General features: G+C 55.6%; 4 protein-coding genes across 4 annotated transcripts; 3 read left to right on the top strand and 1 right to left on the bottom strand.

Annotated features, from left to right (window-relative positions):
• Window positions 1–1,642: 1,642 nt before the first annotated feature.
• Window positions 1,643–2,087, top strand: VTJ04DRAFT_1068 (uncharacterized protein; the record flags this gene model as incomplete). The annotated part of the gene is made up of 2 exons (XM_069358445.1): window positions 1,643–1,781; window positions 1,966–2,087. 2 exons carry the CDS (start codon window positions 1,643–1,645, stop codon window positions 2,085–2,087), a joined length of 261 nt encoding a protein of 86 aa, XP_069223677.1.
• A 3,116-nt stretch (window positions 2,088–5,203) lies between these two features.
• VTJ04DRAFT_1067 (uncharacterized protein) lies at window positions 5,204–6,282 on the top strand (the record flags this gene model as incomplete). Its single annotated transcript, XM_069358434.1, has 2 exons — window positions 5,204–5,898; window positions 5,985–6,282. The coding sequence occupies 2 exons, from the start codon at window positions 5,204–5,206 to the stop codon at window positions 6,280–6,282; spliced, it is 993 nt and encodes a 330-aa protein (XP_069223676.1).
• A 265-nt stretch (window positions 6,283–6,547) lies between these two features.
• On the bottom strand, window positions 6,548–7,292 carry VTJ04DRAFT_1066 (uncharacterized protein; the record flags this gene model as incomplete). The annotated part of the gene is made up of 2 exons (XM_069358423.1): window positions 6,548–7,044; window positions 7,109–7,292. The coding sequence occupies 2 exons, from the start codon at window positions 7,290–7,292 to the stop codon at window positions 6,548–6,550; spliced, it is 681 nt and encodes a 226-aa protein (XP_069223675.1).
• Window positions 7,293–9,899: 2,607 nt separating this feature from the next.
• VTJ04DRAFT_1065 (uncharacterized protein) lies at window positions 9,900–12,440 on the top strand (the record flags this gene model as incomplete). The annotated part of the gene is made up of 3 exons (XM_069358412.1): window positions 9,900–10,151; window positions 10,240–11,944; window positions 12,112–12,440. 3 exons carry the CDS (start codon window positions 9,900–9,902, stop codon window positions 12,438–12,440), a joined length of 2,286 nt encoding a protein of 761 aa, XP_069223674.1.
• Window positions 12,441–17,513: the final 5,073 nt, after the last annotated feature.

The raw sequence follows: 17,513 nt of genomic DNA, 5'->3' as shown, positions 1-17,513 counted from the left end.
CCGGTGTCACCCGGTGTAGCACGCAGGCCGGGCTGAGGCAACCTGGACGTCACTTTCTCGGAGGGTCCCGGATTAACGTTTGGTTGTCGCAGCATACAACTTCTACTACTACCTTAGTGGTGGTAGTAACTGTGAGGTAGGCAAGTTCCGGAACATGGAACATGTCTCATGGTGCCATTTCTGAGTTGTATCATATTCGACACCGCTGTCAAGCCCCCATGCTTCCCCATGCTGATTCGCCGGGAGAACCGGAACTGAACGCTCATTGTCATCCTCGGAGCTGTTTTTTTCTCGCTGCGAGATATAACAGAACATACAGAGAGATGCCGAACGAGCAGCCCGTGAAATCCCGAACATCAGAGGAGTGGGAAATGCTTTTCTGCAGAGGGATGACGGTGTTCGGCATGGCAATCTCCGGGGCTGCCAGGGGAAGAGGAGATGCCGGTGCATGGCGGCCACGCGGGGCGTTGTGTTAAGCAAAAATGCACATCTCCTCTCTCTCTCTCACCTAAGTGAAAAGCCAAAAAAAATGATCGAGGTCCGCTTTGGGGCAAAAAATTCAACGTTCGATTTTTTTGACTGGGTCCCGGTGGAGGTCGGCGAGGCGATGGAGTCTCCCACCCCTGGATCCATGACTGGCCGCCTCGTTCGCCTCAGCCTCCGGCAATGGGATCCCTGGCATGGGTGCTTCGGCAGTGGGCCATCGTACGACTTTCGGCTGTCCCCAAAGTGGAAAACGCGGGACAGGCACCTAGCTCAGCTAGGGTGCCCTAAGTCACCAGGGGATCCAAACAACTGGGTTCACATTGCACTAAGTACGGAGTACACTGCACGCCGTGCTCAGCCGGCGTCAAAGTTAACGACGAACCGTCTGTCCAACTATGCCGTTAGAAGAAGACGAATGCTGTCGGCACTCAAGTAGACGCGGCAAACACGATTAATTGCGCGGGCCAGCCCATTGTGCTGGGAACCAGCTCTGCGGAGGAAAATGGAGACTGGAGATCGCGGCACTCTTAGCTAACTGCTTTCCCTAGGTTGGCTTCGCTCGATGTCATTTCGCTGCGATGGTGTATAATCCGGAATAGAGGCGAGGAGATGCTCGATTCGAGCCCTCATCAAAAGTGCACAACAATGAATTGCTCCAGCTCGGATCCGAAACGTATCCGATCGGGTTCGTCTCTCTGCTGGACGACGATGGCACGTGCAAGGCACATCCGGATACGGGAGCTGGCTTGGATAGCACATCAAATGATGACGAGGTGGTGGTGCCATAGGCAAACGCCCAGTTCCCGTTTGGCCTCCCGTGTGTGCGTTGACCCCTTGACATGGAGTGACATTGGCGGCGGTTGAGCACGAGTTTGCCCTCGTCAAATCGTTCGAGAATCGAAGCCTTCGCCTGCAAGGACGGGGGCCCCCTGGTCGCCCGTGCCAATCATCAGGGATCAGCTCCGACTTTGCTCAAACACTCGTGGTGCTGGCGTCATGAACATGATCTGATGATCGGGTCTTTGACCAAGCACTTGCGCAAAGTCCCATCTCATATCCTATCCCGCAAACACAGGTGAAATCATGCTTGTTGTCCTTGTGTTTGTTGGAAAACATAACGACCAGCGGGGAAACTCCGCCAGTTGACGCGCAAAAAATGGGAGATGCGGCAATGGGAGCGATCGTGTTCGTTTCACAAACCCATCAGCCCGTCTTTCGCTTCACTTCAGAGATATCTGCTAGCAGCAGCTACCGAGCCCGTAAAGTCAGAGACAACCTCGGCCCAAAGACAAGCGGTAAGTAGAGAAACCACTCTCTCCTCCCCAGACCTAGCACACTAAACCGGCAAACCGGGGAAGCACATGGCAATCCAGATTGGCGAAGATGGGAAACGAGATGGTTCTGGATCGTAGATAGTGTAGACGGTTTTCTTTTGTTTGACTCCGATAGCGCTAACGACGGACGATGCTCCGTCTCTAGGCATGACCTTCGGACATTGGTCCTTGACGAACTCCATCGTCGACTGGAGACGCTGGAGCAGAGGTCTTCTCCCTGCGGAGATGTTCCATACGCCGTACGCCCAGCATGAAGTGAAGAAGTGAAGGCGAATGCATCAAAAGCTTCTGCCTTGTATGAAACACCATCCAGGGTGGCATGGTCTTGCTTCCTCTGGTCCGTGCAGGACTTCACTTTGGCGGTCAACGCCGACGTCATAATTTCCGATGCCACGGTCGTTCGGTTTTCCCCGGTACGACACGTGAATGGCGCGTGGGATGAGGTGCCATATTAAAGGTGAAACATGCAGATTGGCCCGGGAAGTGACGAAGCGGCTGTCGCTGAAGGATTCGGCATCGGTGCCGAGGGCCGATCGGGTTTGTTAGCAGGGCCATGGGATAGTTACTTAGTCGAGCTAGCCGCTCTCCCAGCATGGTTGTTTTCACCCTGGAAGCGTGCAAGGCCACAATCCCCTTCACTACATACCTACTAGGAACAGCACGATACGAAGCACTCACGTGAGGTCCTGAAACACGGCGGCGGTGGCTGGCCGCGATACAGAGTACATCCATACTGACACTAGTTGAGAGGTCTAACAGATCGTTCAGGTATGTATGTACCTGCGGAATGCCCGAGCGTGGACCCGTAAGGGCTCCAAAACATTGCCTGCCTCCGTCAGCATCACAAGGTGGACGGAGTCTCCTACACGTGGAAGGTCGAAACGCTCATCTCTTTCCTGCTACGTATAACCTCCCACAACTACTTGAGACCAGGGAGCAAGTGCATACATCGTCAGCCAAGTGCCACGTGTGAACGCGAAGGCCGTTGCGACGAGGAGACACGGGCTATCCCGGCGCGGATCTCAGCCTCATCAGCCTCATCAGGCCAGCCTCGAGCCCGGCAACGCATCCGGGGCTCCACTGTCAGACGACTTCCACGCGCTTTGACGGTTGATGCCAAGCGGCGATGACTCTCTGGGAAAAGCCCTCATGGTCTGATGAGACGGGCAGAAATTTATTTGTTGCGCGCTTGTGCTCATGGCTGGTGTCGTTGTATGTTCACTTCACCTGTTGCGGGGTTTGTTGGTGAAGGCGGGGAAAAGGCCATCATCCGGGATCTTGATGTTTGTGTTTTGTCTCCCTCCCCGCGATCCCTCGGTGTTCCGGCGGCCGCGATAGTTAGACGCGGAGGCCGGCACCTAGTTAGTTCTCCGGAGTAGAAGACGGGCCGAAGGCAAAACAAAAGGACTTAAAATCTGCTCCAGTCTGGTGGAACTCGGGGACCTGCAACAAGCTCCATACCGGATTCTCATGCTATGTTTACCAGCCAGGTACCTATCTCCCATCGGGCATTCTGCGGTGTAGTTACGGAGAAGCGGATGGCGAATGGGCTGATGAACTGATGTGCACATACGTCACCTGGGCATTGGATGGCGGTGATGTGTAGGCATGCACATAAATACGCCGGCGCAAGCCAAAGCACCCGATGGCGAGCGAGAGATAACCTTGCATAACTCCTAACGCTACGGAGTTGATATGTGGAACAGCTTGGCCGCCTGGAGCGCAACTGCACAGATATCGAAAGGCGGTGTTTACATCCTTGGGCGGTGCCGACCGGCGCTTTACGGTTTCCATGTATGGCATCAAGTACGGTGTAATAGTGTATCATCAGGAATCTTCCGGAGAATACCAGTAGTAGATGTGATAAAGCTAACTACTGTGTAGCGCAATGGCTGGACGTTAAGTACGGGATTCGGGAAGCTAGATGCGGAGGAACCGGGTCCTCGGATGTTCAACGTCCAAACCGGGGGCCCGCTTGCGAGGGTTGCCCCGAGCATGAGGCAGTTGTTCGTGGTCTGGGGGTTGAGGCGGGAGGGGTAGCATCAGGGAATTTTGCTGGTGCAGCGACTAGCTCGAAGACAAGCCGCGCGCCAATGGCACGGGCCCTCAAAGTCGTACAACAGACTTCCCGGGTGGGCAATAGACCTGTTTCATGTAGTGGAGGGTCGAAAATGAGAATGTCTTTTCCACGATTTCGATGTGTAAAGCGTGGGAGGGTGGATGGTAGTGGTGGTGGTTCCTATTGCGCGGGATGTGAAAGATGTTGAACTTGGCACAGTACTTGCGTACTCCGTAATAGGATGGTAAAGTCCCAGAGATGTCATGTTTGGACGCGATCTTGGCACTGCTCGTTTCGAGATTGCTCAGTTGTTTCGCCTGTTCGCTTGACTGCTCGTCTCATGAGATCCATGGCACTGGTTCGACGTGCCAAGAGGGAAACAGTAGGTAGGTGTGTTCATGTGCCCATTCCTAGGTCAGTCCCATTTTCTCCTGGAGACATGTCAAGCATCCTCCGGACCCCAAGGTGATACGTAACAAAATGGGACGTGGCCGTGGAAACGGAAGCGGGCCAACCGCCGGAGACGAATGCCCGGTCCGGCCCCACTTTTCTCCGACCTCCGGAATCTCCGCTTTAGGCAAGCCCGGGCCCGGATCCGATCGAACAGATCTGCAGCCCCGGCCGGGCCGATCCATCACCCACCCATTATTGATCACCACCTGTTGGCACCTGGGATGCGATGCACTGGATGCCGTGCTGCAGCGGTCCATCAATGTATAACCGTGACAACGCAGCAGGACGGAGATGAGATTCGCCCCCGGGTATGGTGTGCCGGACACCGGGACCAATGAGAGTCCGACAGACTGGAAACCGACATCGGGGAGTCCTGCCATGTTACCTCCCGGCCGAGTCTAGACTATTAGTAGAGGATAGATGAGTACCTGTAGGTAGGGTCGGGTGTAAGCAGCAATGAGGGGCAATGCTCATCATCGAGGTTGCGAGTTCGTTCATCAATCCATGGATGCCTGCGTGCTTGTTTGGTTGGTATGAGGAGGCGACCTAGCCAGAGTCAGTTCTCGAGGGATGTTCGAATTGAGACTTGCTCTATCACACCGGTTCTGACGTGGCCTCTGTACGGATGACAACCTAGCTTAGTCGCGGTAGCAGTGTCAAAGGCGTGTCGATAATGAAAGGCCACACTGCTCTTAGCTGGTGTAAACTTGAAACTCGGGAAGGTTAACTGTCGCGGTCCTTCCATTGCAGGTACCTTCTCGTATTCTCGTGATTGCAGGGTTATAAGCGTGGTATAAGGGACCTGCATCCAACAATCCAACTCGGGCTCTGCTCCTTCATCCACAACTACAAGAATCAAAGTTTCCACAAAATGCTCAGCAGATCTCACATCCTTGGCCGACGCGCCCTCTTGCAAACTTTCCGCCGACCTCTGGCCAGCAACCTCCGTCCTCCACAGTCTGCAACTCTCGCTGCTTCCTTCCATCAAAGCCCTTCCCCTCGCCAACAACAGCAGAAAGACCCCCGGACCAGCCATCTCCTGCCCGAGTTCAGCCTCCGCGACCGCGTCATCGTTGTCTCCGGCGCCGCGCGCGGTCTCGGTCTCTGCCAAGCCGAAGCCCTCCTCGAGGCCGGCGCCGTCGTGCACGCTCTGGACCGGCTGCCGGAGCCCGGCGCCGACAGCGACTTTGCGCGCATCGCTGAGCGGGCCAGGACGGAGCTCGCCTCCTCCGCCAGTTCCAATAGCCAAAGGGCTGGTGAGGAGAGGCTGCACTACCACCGCGTGGACGTGCGTGACCAGGAGGCGCTGGGCAAGATTGTCGGCGGGATCGCGGAGCGGGAGGGCAGGTTGGACGGGCTGATCGCCGCGGCGGGGATCCAGCAGGAGACGCCCGCCCTGGAGTATACGGCGGAGGATTGCGACAAGATGATGGGGGTCAACGTGACGGGCGTGTTCATGACGGCGCAGGCGGTGGCAAGGGAGATGATTCGGCGGAAGCAGAGGGGGAGTTTGGTGCTCATTGCGAGCATGAGCGGAACGGTGGCTAATAGAGGGTTGATTTGCCCGTGAGTGTTTTACTTCCTGGGTTGACCTGTGCTGCTTGGAAAAAGAGGGTGTAATTGGCTGACATCAACCAACTTCCAACTTCTAGAGCTTACAACGCCTCCAAAGCCGCTGTTATCCAGCTGGCGCGTAACCTTGCCGCCGAATGGGGCGAGCACGGCATCCGCGTCAACACCATCTCGCCGGGCTACATCGTGACGGCCATGACGGCGGGGTTGTTTGAGGCTGTTCCTGAGCGGCGCACTGCATGGCCCGACGCAAACATGCTCAAGCGCCTCAGTTACCCAGAGGAGTACCGCGGGGCGGCCGTGTTTTTGCTCAGCGATGCCAGCAGCTTCATGACTGGGGCTGATTTGAGGATTGATGGTGGCCACTGCGCGTGGTGACGGGTATGAAGCCGGGGAGGGGATGTGAAGTCCCTTAAGTAACACTGAGTTTCATGGAGAAGGCTCGTTGAAGACGGTTTTCTTGATTCTGGTCGTTTCCTTTCCTTCATGGATCAGGGTATCTCAGTGGTTCTGGTAGTGCACATGAAGACCAGAGACCGCGCTCGTCTCTGTCTCTCGATGAGTTCTCAGACTCAGAATCAAAATGATATAATACAAGCCAGCATTCTCCAACCATCTCCATCAACCCTACATGGCATAACCACTATGAAGCAGGGCCCACAACACCAACACCTCCTAGCCTCGCCACCACCCCTTTCTTCAACCTCAACCTCGCCTCGATCTCCGCCGCCGGCGTCCCTGCGGCTCGCATCACCAGCGCACGCTTCAGCGTCCCAACATCCACCAACTCATCCCCTTGATCTACCGACGCCCGGCCGCGGCGCTCAAATTGCTCGGTAGCCTGGGCTTCAAGCCTCCGTCTTGCCTCGAGCACACCGAGGGTTACGTTTCGTGATGAGGGTGAGGGAACAACGCGCTCTCTTCCTGACGGTGCTGACCCCGCTGATGGTGGAGACGGTGCCGAGGGAGATAGAGAGGGCCCCTTGGGTATGGCGTGAGGGAATGGGTTGGCGATGGACGAGGGTGACCATAAAGGATTGGGCTGGACGATGCCCATTTTGTGCAGGCGGGCGGCGAAGTCGGGAGGTATGTCGTCGGGGTCTTGTTGTTGGGAGATGGAGGAGGCGTCGGCGCGGAGGGCTGGGGTAAGTACGTTAGCGATGGGCAGTATATGGCTGAGGGATTCGAGTGACTGCTTGCTCACCGTCTTCTTTGGAGTAGAATGCTTGAGGTTGTTGTGATTGTGGCTGGGATGAGCTCGGGGATGGGGTGGAAGGTGTGGCTGATGGTGGTGGTTTTGGTGTCGCGGCGGCCGGGAATGATCCCGGAGCGCGCGTCGGGAACTTCCGCGCCGTCTGCTGCGCTACCTTTGACCCGGATGCTCCCATTGTGAGGCCGGGGAGTCACTGTAAGGTGGTGCTCAGAGCTGATGGTTGAGCGTTGAAAGCTTCCAGTTCCTCAGATCCCAGAATTTGGCCCCACATCCTTTGGGGTCCATGTCGTCATTGCACCAGCCACACAAGAGCAGAATGTCATGTGGCTGGTGCAAGGGCGCCACCCCCTGTGAAACCATCAACATAACGACATGCTGGTATATTCTATGCTATAGGTACTCCGTTTGAAAACAGTTCAAAAATGGTTCCAAGTTTGTAATGAACTAGGTTCCGTTTTCTATTTGTCTGTAATTTCCAGTTTGGTTGAAATAACTTTCTACCCTCTGTCCGTTCACCTTCTCAACCCTCACGTCAAGGACGGTGTGTTGAAATTACATAGGTATAACTGACCAGACCATCCTCTTGATGGCAGGAGCTCAGAGTTAAGGTAAGGCAAATTTTGCAATCAGTTAATCTGCAAGGAACTCAACAATCCAGATGGGGTGAGTCTAACAGTCTCATCAGGCAACCCGCCTTGGAAACCTAGGTGTGGATGAAGCACCCAGCTCCCGGAATACGACTATATCATGCCGGAGAGCGGTTCATCATTCAAGACGCCGCTAATGGTCCGGATTTCTCCGTTACATGGTCAGGCAGTGTGCTGTACCGCAAGGGCGACGTCTGCATTTGCCACAGCATGATGATGAACCCTTCATCCGAGTTGGTTGCCAGCTTCCCAGTTGAGATCCCAGGGGTAACAACGTAATATTTCCCACCGGCCCGAGCCAACTCGGCATATGAGGATCCAAGAATTCTCTAACGACATCCTCTGGTCTAGCTGGTGCTCGATCCGATGCGTATCCTGCACAAAGCGTTGGGGGGATCGCCACCGGTGTGACGCCGGTGTGATGCTAGTGTCCTCCAATCTCAACGTCCACCGGAGGACAGGGCCGCGTCTGTTATTACCCGGTGATGAACACGCAGTAGTGTGCTCGGGAATCGCGGAGTCGCGCTACCAGGTAGGATGGATGGGGTGTTGGTTGTTGGTCGAGACGCACGGCGGCTACGGCGCGGCTTGTTGGTGCGTGGCGGAATCCTGCCGCATCCACGTCCTGTACCTGTACCAGGCAGTTCGATACACGATTACACACACTCCCTCATGCTTCAAGCGCCATGTCGACAGGGTCCTGCATGTTGACAGTGTTGATGTTATGCAACTTTCATGTCAAACGCTTCGGGACGAAGGATGCAAGTCATCGCTGCAGGTTCCCTATCTTCGGTAGGTCGGCAATATGCTTGTCGTTATCCTTCGGGTAACTCGAAGAATTTCCATACAGCTTCGACAGTCAAAGCTGAGATGAAAGCAATAATATAGTCAATCCTTTCCTTCCTATGGCGACACTCGGAGAGGCAAAAAGCTCTCCGAACGGAAGACAGTGCTCTCGATACCTTGGATTCAAACGCCTTTGAATGGGGAGACGACCGTAAGGCTGGGGAGAATCAATTGCCTATTTCAGCAGAAATCAGCAAACCATCGTATGTATGGACGTGGTCAAGTTTTTGATTCCAACCAACTAATGGAGTATCTGTCCTAGGTCAAGTTCTCATGAATATGGAGTAGCCGTAATAGGTGGCTGGAAGCAGCAAGATAGGAGGCGGTGTGGGAGAGGTGGTATGAGAAGACAGAGCGCAGTGAACGTACTCCGTACACCGTACATTGAATCTTTCCACTGTCAACAGCGTTGATGGTGGTGATCGGTTCTGGTTGCACCGTCTTCGACGTCTTTGCCAGAGCTCCCCAACAGCCAGATACCTAGCGGCGTCCACAGTGGATGTCCAGCCGTTACGATCAGGAGCGGGAGCGTTGTCGACAGTGTAACGCTCCCTTTCCCGGAATCGTAAGGTGTGTTTGGTTGGAGCTTGGTTGCCCGGCAGAAGAACACAAGGTGAACGGTCAAGTCCACTCCGCCCGCGCAGAGTGGAGCCTGTGTGGGTCAAATACAACGCCAAGACACAGCTTTTGGCCAATAAGCACTGCCGTGGGTTCCTCCCGCGCCCGAAAAACTTGCACTTGCAGGTGCGGAGATGACCCCCGCTTCGAGTCACCAGTGAGCAACAAAGTCACCAGCCCCGCCGGCCCCGACAAAAGAACCGGCGGGTGGTGAATGACTGGACTTGCCAGTTGCCCACCCTCTTCCGTAAATCGGCACCTATTTTTCCCATTCACCTCCAATCTCTCTCCCCCCCATTCATCGCAAACCGCGAGACCGGACCGGACCGGACCCTACCACCGGAGCCCAAGTGCCGTGGCCCAGCTGCCCAACTGCCCAACGGCCCAACGGCCCAACGCCAGTGTCAGCCCATCCATCCAACCATCCAACCATCTAACCGTCCACCCATCCGGCCATTCGGCCATCATACGCCGTCCCGCTTTCCGGCCCGAGTCCCCTCATCGGGACCCCGAGAGCCCGGGTGCCCGGTGGCCCCGAGGCTTGAAACGCCGAACCGTCGCCGGCTCTTCCGGTGTCCTTCTCCTCACCTCCGGTCCCCACCCCTCCGGGGTTGCGGTCCCGAGCCGCCGCCCCGACCGACCGTCCTTCCTCGGCCACCGTCACTGTCACCATGGCGAGCCCGGACTTTGCTGCCGGCATGCGGAGCCAGGGCCTCAATGGCTCCGCTGCTCCTGCAAAACGCAAGCGGAGTATCGTTGACAGCAGTCCAGGCAGTGCCCTCGACCCAGACCACGACCACGACCACGACCCGGATCACGACGGTCACGAACATGAAGAGTCCAAGCCTGGTGCCTCGCCCGAAAACAAGACTCGCCGCCTACCCGGAGTGAAACGGGCTTGCAACGAATGCCGCCAGCAAAAGGTACGTTTTTTGTCGGCCGTTCATCTTGTCTCCTCTACCCTCTCGTCCGTTCCCTCCCGGCTGCTTACACCGTTCCCTTTCATCCCAGCTCCGCTGTGATGTCGTCCAGGAACCCTTCCAGAGCTGCTCGCGGTGTAACCGCCTGAAGCTCGAATGCAAGATCGAGTCCAACTTCAAGCGCGTTGGCAAGCGCTCGAAGCATGCTGAGATGGAGAAGGAGATCGAGCGGCTCCGTCGCGCCGTCCAGATAGCCCGAGCCCAAGGCTTCGTCTTGGAAGACGAGGAGGAGACGCCGTTATCAGCCGCCCCTTCTGCTGTGCATTCACAGCTTCAGTCACCCGTCGTCGCCAGCACCGGCTACACGCATACGCGAAACTCGTCACTCATGGGGTCTGATGAGGTGGCCTCATCGCTGCTGCATCTCAAGCGTGGTGGTTCCTACGCCATGCCCCGGATTGCTCGCGAACTCGACGACTTCCGTATCACGGACGAGGAGGAGAGCCAGCTCTTCAGCCAATTCTTTAACTACTACCATCCTTTCCTTCCCTTTCTTAACCCAAACCAAACCCCTGACCAATACTACCAGCAGCACCCGCTGCTCTACTGGGCCATTATTGCCGTGGCAAGCCGCCGCCACAATTCTGACCCAAACACTCTCACCAAGTTATCGGGTCCGCTGACGAAGCTTCTATGGGCTACGGTCGGCGACGTGCCCCAAAGCTACTTCGTCGTCAAGGCCCTGTGTCTGCTGTGCACTTGGCCTCTCCCGACAAGTACCAGCTCGTCCGACCCCACCCATATCCTGTGCGGCGTCATGATGAAAACGGCCACAGGTATTGGGCTGCACCGTCCCAATCACATCAACGACTTCTCACGCGTGGCCGTCGAGCTGAACCCAGAGGGGCTGCACGACCGCATCAAGACTTGGGCGGTTGCCAATATCGTTGCCCAGATGGTAGGCACTGGATATGGTCAGCCCGCCTCCACGCTGTACGATTGGACCCTGGCCATTCGTCCGGGTGATGCAGGGCCGTTCTCCCTGGGGCCCGAGCTTGAGGCTCGCCTCCAAATCGAGCGCTTTTGCGACAAGGTCTCCAAGGAGATGTACAGCAACGCTAGCGATCCCCGCGGCGTTGCCGGTGACGAGCACCGGGCCATGCTGATGCGTATTTATCGCCGTGAGTTCAACGAGATGCAAGCTTCCATCCTTTCACAGAACCTCTCGCCGATCGTCTACCTCCACCTCAAGGCCGCCTGCCTCCACCTGCGCCTGGCCGGCTTCTTCGACTCGAGCAGTACTCCGGGGTATGTTGACGACCTCATGGCGCTGTGGCGAGCCACGACTGGTTTCCTCGACACCATCCTCGACGGCCCGGAGAATTGTCCTGAGCAGTACCGCTACCAGGTCCGCGACCAGTACATGCTCAAGTACGCCACCAATTACATCCAGCAAATGTTGGTGGCCGCCGGCTTCTCCCTCCTCAAGCTCATGCGGTCCTTTTTTGTCAAGCAGATTGACGAAGACCGGGGACGGCACCTGTTCCACCGCACCATTCAGGCAATCCGCACCACTAGTGTCGTCCGGAACGACCTGAATTGGCGCCTTGCTGAGCTCATGGTCCAGATGTGGAACGGCGCAAAGGACACGGCCCCCTCTGGGAGGGGCGACGACCTGGCCATTGACGACAGCCTGCAGCTCAAGGTCAGGTGCCGGCACAGCATGAGCCTCGTCTTCGACTCCATCTGGCACTGGCGTGAGGAGTACCAAGCCCGCGGCCGCGGGACCCTTGACGGTGAGTCTATACCAGCATCCCACCTCCCCGCTGCCCGGTCCTTGTTGCTCCTCTCCTTCCCTCTTTAGCACCGGTCTCGTCTTTACCCGTCCAATTCTTGCGTGCCTTTACAATAGATTGGGGTGAACTCGTGCGGGCTAAGAATCTTGTCTCTCTCATGCCGATAGCTCTCAAACAACCCACGAATCCCGATTCGGCTAATGAGTCTTCAGCCTCGTCTACTCATCTGGACAGCACTCTTGCTCCTCCCTCCCACAGCCTGCCAGCCAACCTCAGCCTGGCCGCCGCCGCTGCCGGAGCGGGCACTTCGAACGGCGCACTGACCCCCAGCGCCGCCGGCTCGACAATCGGAGGAGGGTCCATGATGGGTGGAAGTACGGGCCTGAATAACTACGACACAAGCAACAACTACGACTTCTGGGATCCTCAGCACTGGATGCTCGACGGCCTGATCGACTTCAACTTCAACTCGTTTGTGCCGATCGAGAGCGCCTGAGCCGAAGCGATGGAAGGTCTGCGTTGAATTTACGGCAATGGTCACAAGAAGCATTGGTATTATATACCCCTTTCGTTTCCCTGTTGTTCTCGTCATGGAATACCCCTTTTCATTTGTCTGGCATTTCAACCCTAGCATCCCTAGGGCAGGTTTTATATATGCGGTCCTGTAAGTAACGAAGGGAATCATGGGTTGGTTGACATTTTATCTCCTGGTCTGTTTTAATATGGATTTTGGGATGGTTGTTGGTCACGGCGGACGGATGGTTAAAAGGAAAGAATTGCAAATTTGTTTGGACTGGATTGAATCATGTCGCGGATTCTGAATTTGTTAAGTCGAGGGTTATGAATTAGGTCGCGGATTGTTAAGCAGGCGCAGAAGGAAGCTGGCGTTGATACTGTGTTATTATGAGAAAGAAATTATTAGTTCAAAGGTTCAGGAGATGATCCCAGATGTTGGCCGGCTAGGTATCTAACTGTATGTATTACTTAGGTCAACTAGACAATGCTGGCTCTGCCGGCCTCCTTAAACTAGCCGATAGCCTATCCTCAGACTGATCTGAGAATATTATTTGTAGCACTGGGACACGATTAGTTGTACAACATGAGATGAAATGTTAATATGGACTTGAATAACGCTTCCCGATCAATGCTTTCTTGTTTGTGAAAGATCTTCATGTTGGGTGTCTTGGACCCGGATCCCACTTCACCCATGGTGTTGGCAATCAATCAATCAATATTTGATCAGAGAAGCAGCTAGATTGCCTTGAGCAGATGATTCAGTCTTTGGTGATCGAAATTCGCTGAGAAGACATGAATGGTCATCTTTGACAGTTGGGGACACTCTATTCTTGATTTATACTTCTCAGCAGATTCCCTGTGTGTTCCGGTTGTCTTGGTTTTCTTAATACTGTTCTACACATGCCATAGTCCAGTCTGTCGGTTTGCTTTCACTTTCATCGAGTATCACAATTCCCTATGCCCTGTGTGATGTCTATGCTAAAGTCAAGAAAGAACCTCGAAGCCTATTAGTCCGGATGTGTTAGTGGCCATATGAAGTGGCCGTGGTGGGTGGGCGGAGAATCTGTTGGCGGGAAGACACGCTTCGGCCCGAGATCCGGTGTTGGTTCCGTCTTTGTTTTTCCTTTTGTTCCTGGTTTAATATTGCAGAGTACACTATGGCATTGGTTTGTTCACACGGTGCTCGCTGCTGTTCTTGAGTGGCGAGGGGATTTCATTCTCTATTATGCCACGCCTCAACTCTGCAAAGCGGCCTCGGTGTTGACAGCTAAGCCAAGTCATTAAAGGTGTCACCGTGTCCTCTGTGACGATATCGACTCGGCTTGGAACCTGGAGTTGTTGCTGTAGGAGGAAAGGGAGTCAACCCTGTCTGTTGCATGCCTTGACATGTGGCCCAAAACCAACGTCTGAACCATCGAGGCTCAGACGTTACTTGTTACTTGCTCCATGTGGCAAAGTACGGTGCATTCAGCAAGGTGAGGCAAGGTTGGCACAAGGATTCTGTTGCCATCAAAAAGAGGCTTGACTTGTGGATTGTTTGTGGCTAAGCAACCCGGTCGGCGCTTCGAGGTTCGCGGGCCGGCCGGGAACAATATCCGAATCCACGCCCCAAGGAAACAAAGCCGCTTCTTTGAATAGCGTTGGCAAAAGACGCCTCGACGCCCACAGACGACATAATAGCTAGGAAGAAGGCGGTGTTGTTCAAGGAGCTTCCTTATTCGTGCGTGGACATAGGACTGGTGCCAACGGAAGTTGAGAACGCCGGTCACTGGGGGACGTCAGTAATAGACGGCATGTTGTCCATCCCCCACGTCATACGATGGCGTTGCCCTTTGTCGGCAGGACCGGGGCCCTGCAGGGCGCTCGCCTGTCTGCCGCAATCTTGAGTCCCTTCGTCTGTGTTGTATGTGCCTCGCCTCGTTAAGGGGCTGCTGAGGCGTGTTGTTCGAGATACGGGGTGGGTAGTGACGCCAACTATCTCACGATGTGTTTAAAGGACTCTCTGCTCGGGCCGGACTCGGGATGGGTGGAGGTGTGTGGATTGGTGCTTGTTCCGGCACGAAACAAAAGTTAACGTTACCTTTGCTACTCAAGTTAAGCTCATGACACAGGACGTCGTGAACCTTCTCAGCCTCAGCCGGCAGCGTGTTTGACATGTGACTCTTCGATTGTTGGTGACGTTCGACTGCCGGCATCCTGCAAGTGGATTGAGCAAACGGCCAACACGGGGTTTGAAACATGCGCTGAGCAGGTGCCGTTCAGAAATAGATTCTCCCTCTGCCGTCCGCTACTTAAGCTTGATGATGCAGAGTAGTGAGATTGTTGGAGATTGTCTGTGCCGCCTAAGCTGGCGTGTTCGGCTCTCGGCAACTTCAGCTGGAGGAAAGACAAGCAGCTCCCAAGCATCGTATCGACATTCTCCGACATTGCACGCCGCTCATACACATCAAGTCACAGAGCCGTAATCCGGCTTCATGTCCTACTGACAGCATATCACTGAAGCAAGAGGATTCTCTCAAGTGCCGAGCGCGCCGTGATGGAGTCTCTGACTTGCCGAATGTAGCATCGACAGAGGTAGGACCAGGCGATCGTGTCATTGCAACGGGCGTCGCCCAGAGTCTTTTTGGATATCTAGGCTGAATTGATCTGATCTGGCCATCCGGGTTCTGTAGTAGTAACGATGTTTTTCATATCATATACCGCATATGCAGTCGGTCGGTTTGTTGATCCTTGCGTCGGCCCGGGCTCGGGCTCGGGCTCGGGCTCGGGACCGGAGACAGATGGCTGTAGTCGGTTGTTGGAGCCGATCCCGGCCTCCTAGACAGGAAACATGGCGAACTTGTCATGCCATCGCCTCGCAACCGGTGACGGCCTCCACCTCACAATAGGGAATGGGACCGGGAACTCTGGGCAGGTCCAGCGGGTAGGCAATGAACTGCTCGGGTCAGTCGGGTCAGGTCGTCATGGCCGGTACGAGCATGACAAGCATGATGGGACGGCACGGGAACGACGGGAAGAAATGAGGTTGCTGGTCCCGAAGCGCTCCTGGCTTCTTTCTCATTTCCACGCAGTAAAGTCATTTGGATTCCAGGATGCAATCGCCAGTCGGTCCAGCAGCGAAGGGAAAGAGTTTGTTGCAATTGCGCCTGCGAGGTCCATCTGTCCAGTGGGTGCGCCAGCGCAGACCCACTGTTTCCAAACCCGTTCAGACCCCGAAACGCATCGGTCCCTCCATTGGCAGAGTTTGTCTTCTCTTTTTTTCTCACCTCACGGTTGCTTTCTTTACGCGCCGTCGTGCCCATTTCCCGTCCATGGCACATAAGTACATACATTGGCGTGTCCTGGTGTGCGTCATTAAGTTCAAAATTCATGTGAGGATCACCTTCGTCATTCCATCTGTTTTGTGTTCCGTGCTGCTGAAGCCAAGTTACTCGCCTTAATTTCTCTTAATCTCTCTGTCTCTCGTCTCCGGGGCTCGTCGTCGCCGGAGCCGGCACCGTGCCGCACCCACACCTCGGGACTCATCATCTTCACCACCCTGGGGTCATGAGAGCTTCCAGTCTTGTGTTCTTGCTCTCATCGATGCTACCTCAAGGGCGTGTTCAACGGTCCAACGGTTTTCGGATAATCCGTAAAGCCGCCTCACCTCAAACAAAAATTGGCCTAACTCTCGTCATCACTGCTCAGCTCCCAGGTTCCTAGGTCAACCTGCCTCGCAGGACAGCGGCGCAGGTGTCGCCTCACCTTCGTGGCACATGCACAAAACGCATTTTCGATAGCCCGGATGTATCCAGCTCGCTGCAGACCACCATCTTGGGGCCCCACGGGCTCCCGGAATGGCTCGTCTCAACTCTGCTGCTCCTCCTGGCCTACCCACCTGCCCTGCCGAGAATCAGCAACCTCACTGGCTGGCTGCCGACTCCATGGCGCCTACGGCACAGCAAAGGTGAGACGACCGCCATTCCTCCCGCCAAAATAACCTTCTTACTGGCGGGAAGAGCTTGAACTTGCATAGTGAGATCGCCCACCTGCAGGGCTGATGAATGTCGACGACTGCGAGTGCGAGTCAAGGTGCCTGTCCGGCCGACACGCGAACGCCTCATGCGGCTTTGTCTTTAATTCTCTTCCTGACGCTCATTCCGTGTTCCTGATCTACGTTTTGGCTTGTGCGTTTTCTTTCGGTGCGTTACGTCGTCAGACATTCTCCCAGCGTTTCCTCGAACTTCTCTTCCTCTTGTGGATCCCAGAGCCTGGGTCGGTGATATTATTCCTCGTTCTGTGACACCTAGTATTCCAGCTGTGAGGGAGGACGGAGTACGACGGCCACATGATCTTCAGTTCCAGGAAACCGGATCCTTCACCAGACCAGGGGAAACTCATGTTATTTTTTTCTTAACCCTGGGCTGTGTTTCCGGTCTGGGTTCCCGATTCTGCCCCGGCACCCTCCGATCCGTCACGTTGGAGAGGGAGGAGGCTAAGCCGACCTGGCCGCGTCAAAGCGGCCGGGTGAGCGGCCGCTGGCTTCCATGTGCCGGGGCACTCGGGGCCGTGACCGGCCGCCCAATCGGCCTCTGAAAAGGCGCGGTCAAGCAAGGCATTCTCGAGGTTTCTCGTTCCCATCCTGGCTGGCTCTACCCCTTTGGGCTCTCGGCCGTATGAATGCTGCGGCGTGGCACCTTGATGGTTATCGACACCCACCTCTAGCAGACCGCCAGAATCCCTTGTGTCGGGTCGTCACCTTCGCATGGCCTCCGCCTACTCTCCCGCATTCTCCCCGAGGCCAATGTGCAGGAGACAGCCGTGAGCGGGAGCCCCAGGCCTGCCACAACCGATCACCACGAACCGCCGCCAATCTCGCAAGAGGGAAACCGGGAAATGCACAGAGGCCGGACCCTGACCAGTCCAGGCATGACATGGCATGACCCTGTGTCCTCTTCCCTTGTCATACACTCACACCCTGAGTCTCTTGCTCTTGTTCCATACTGTGCAGCAATGGCTCGTCCCGTCTTGGGTACTGGTACTCTGGACGCAGAACACACTCCCCCCCCCCCCC

The sequence above is a fragment of the Mycothermus thermophilus genome, assembly GCF_041956435.1.
Source record: "Mycothermus thermophilus strain CBS 625.91 unplaced genomic scaffold VTJ04scaffold_1, whole genome shotgun sequence".
Taxonomy (NCBI): Eukaryota; Fungi; Ascomycota; class Sordariomycetes; order Sordariales; family Chaetomiaceae; genus Mycothermus; species Mycothermus thermophilus.
This window is presented reverse-complemented; position numbering and strand designations above follow the sequence as displayed.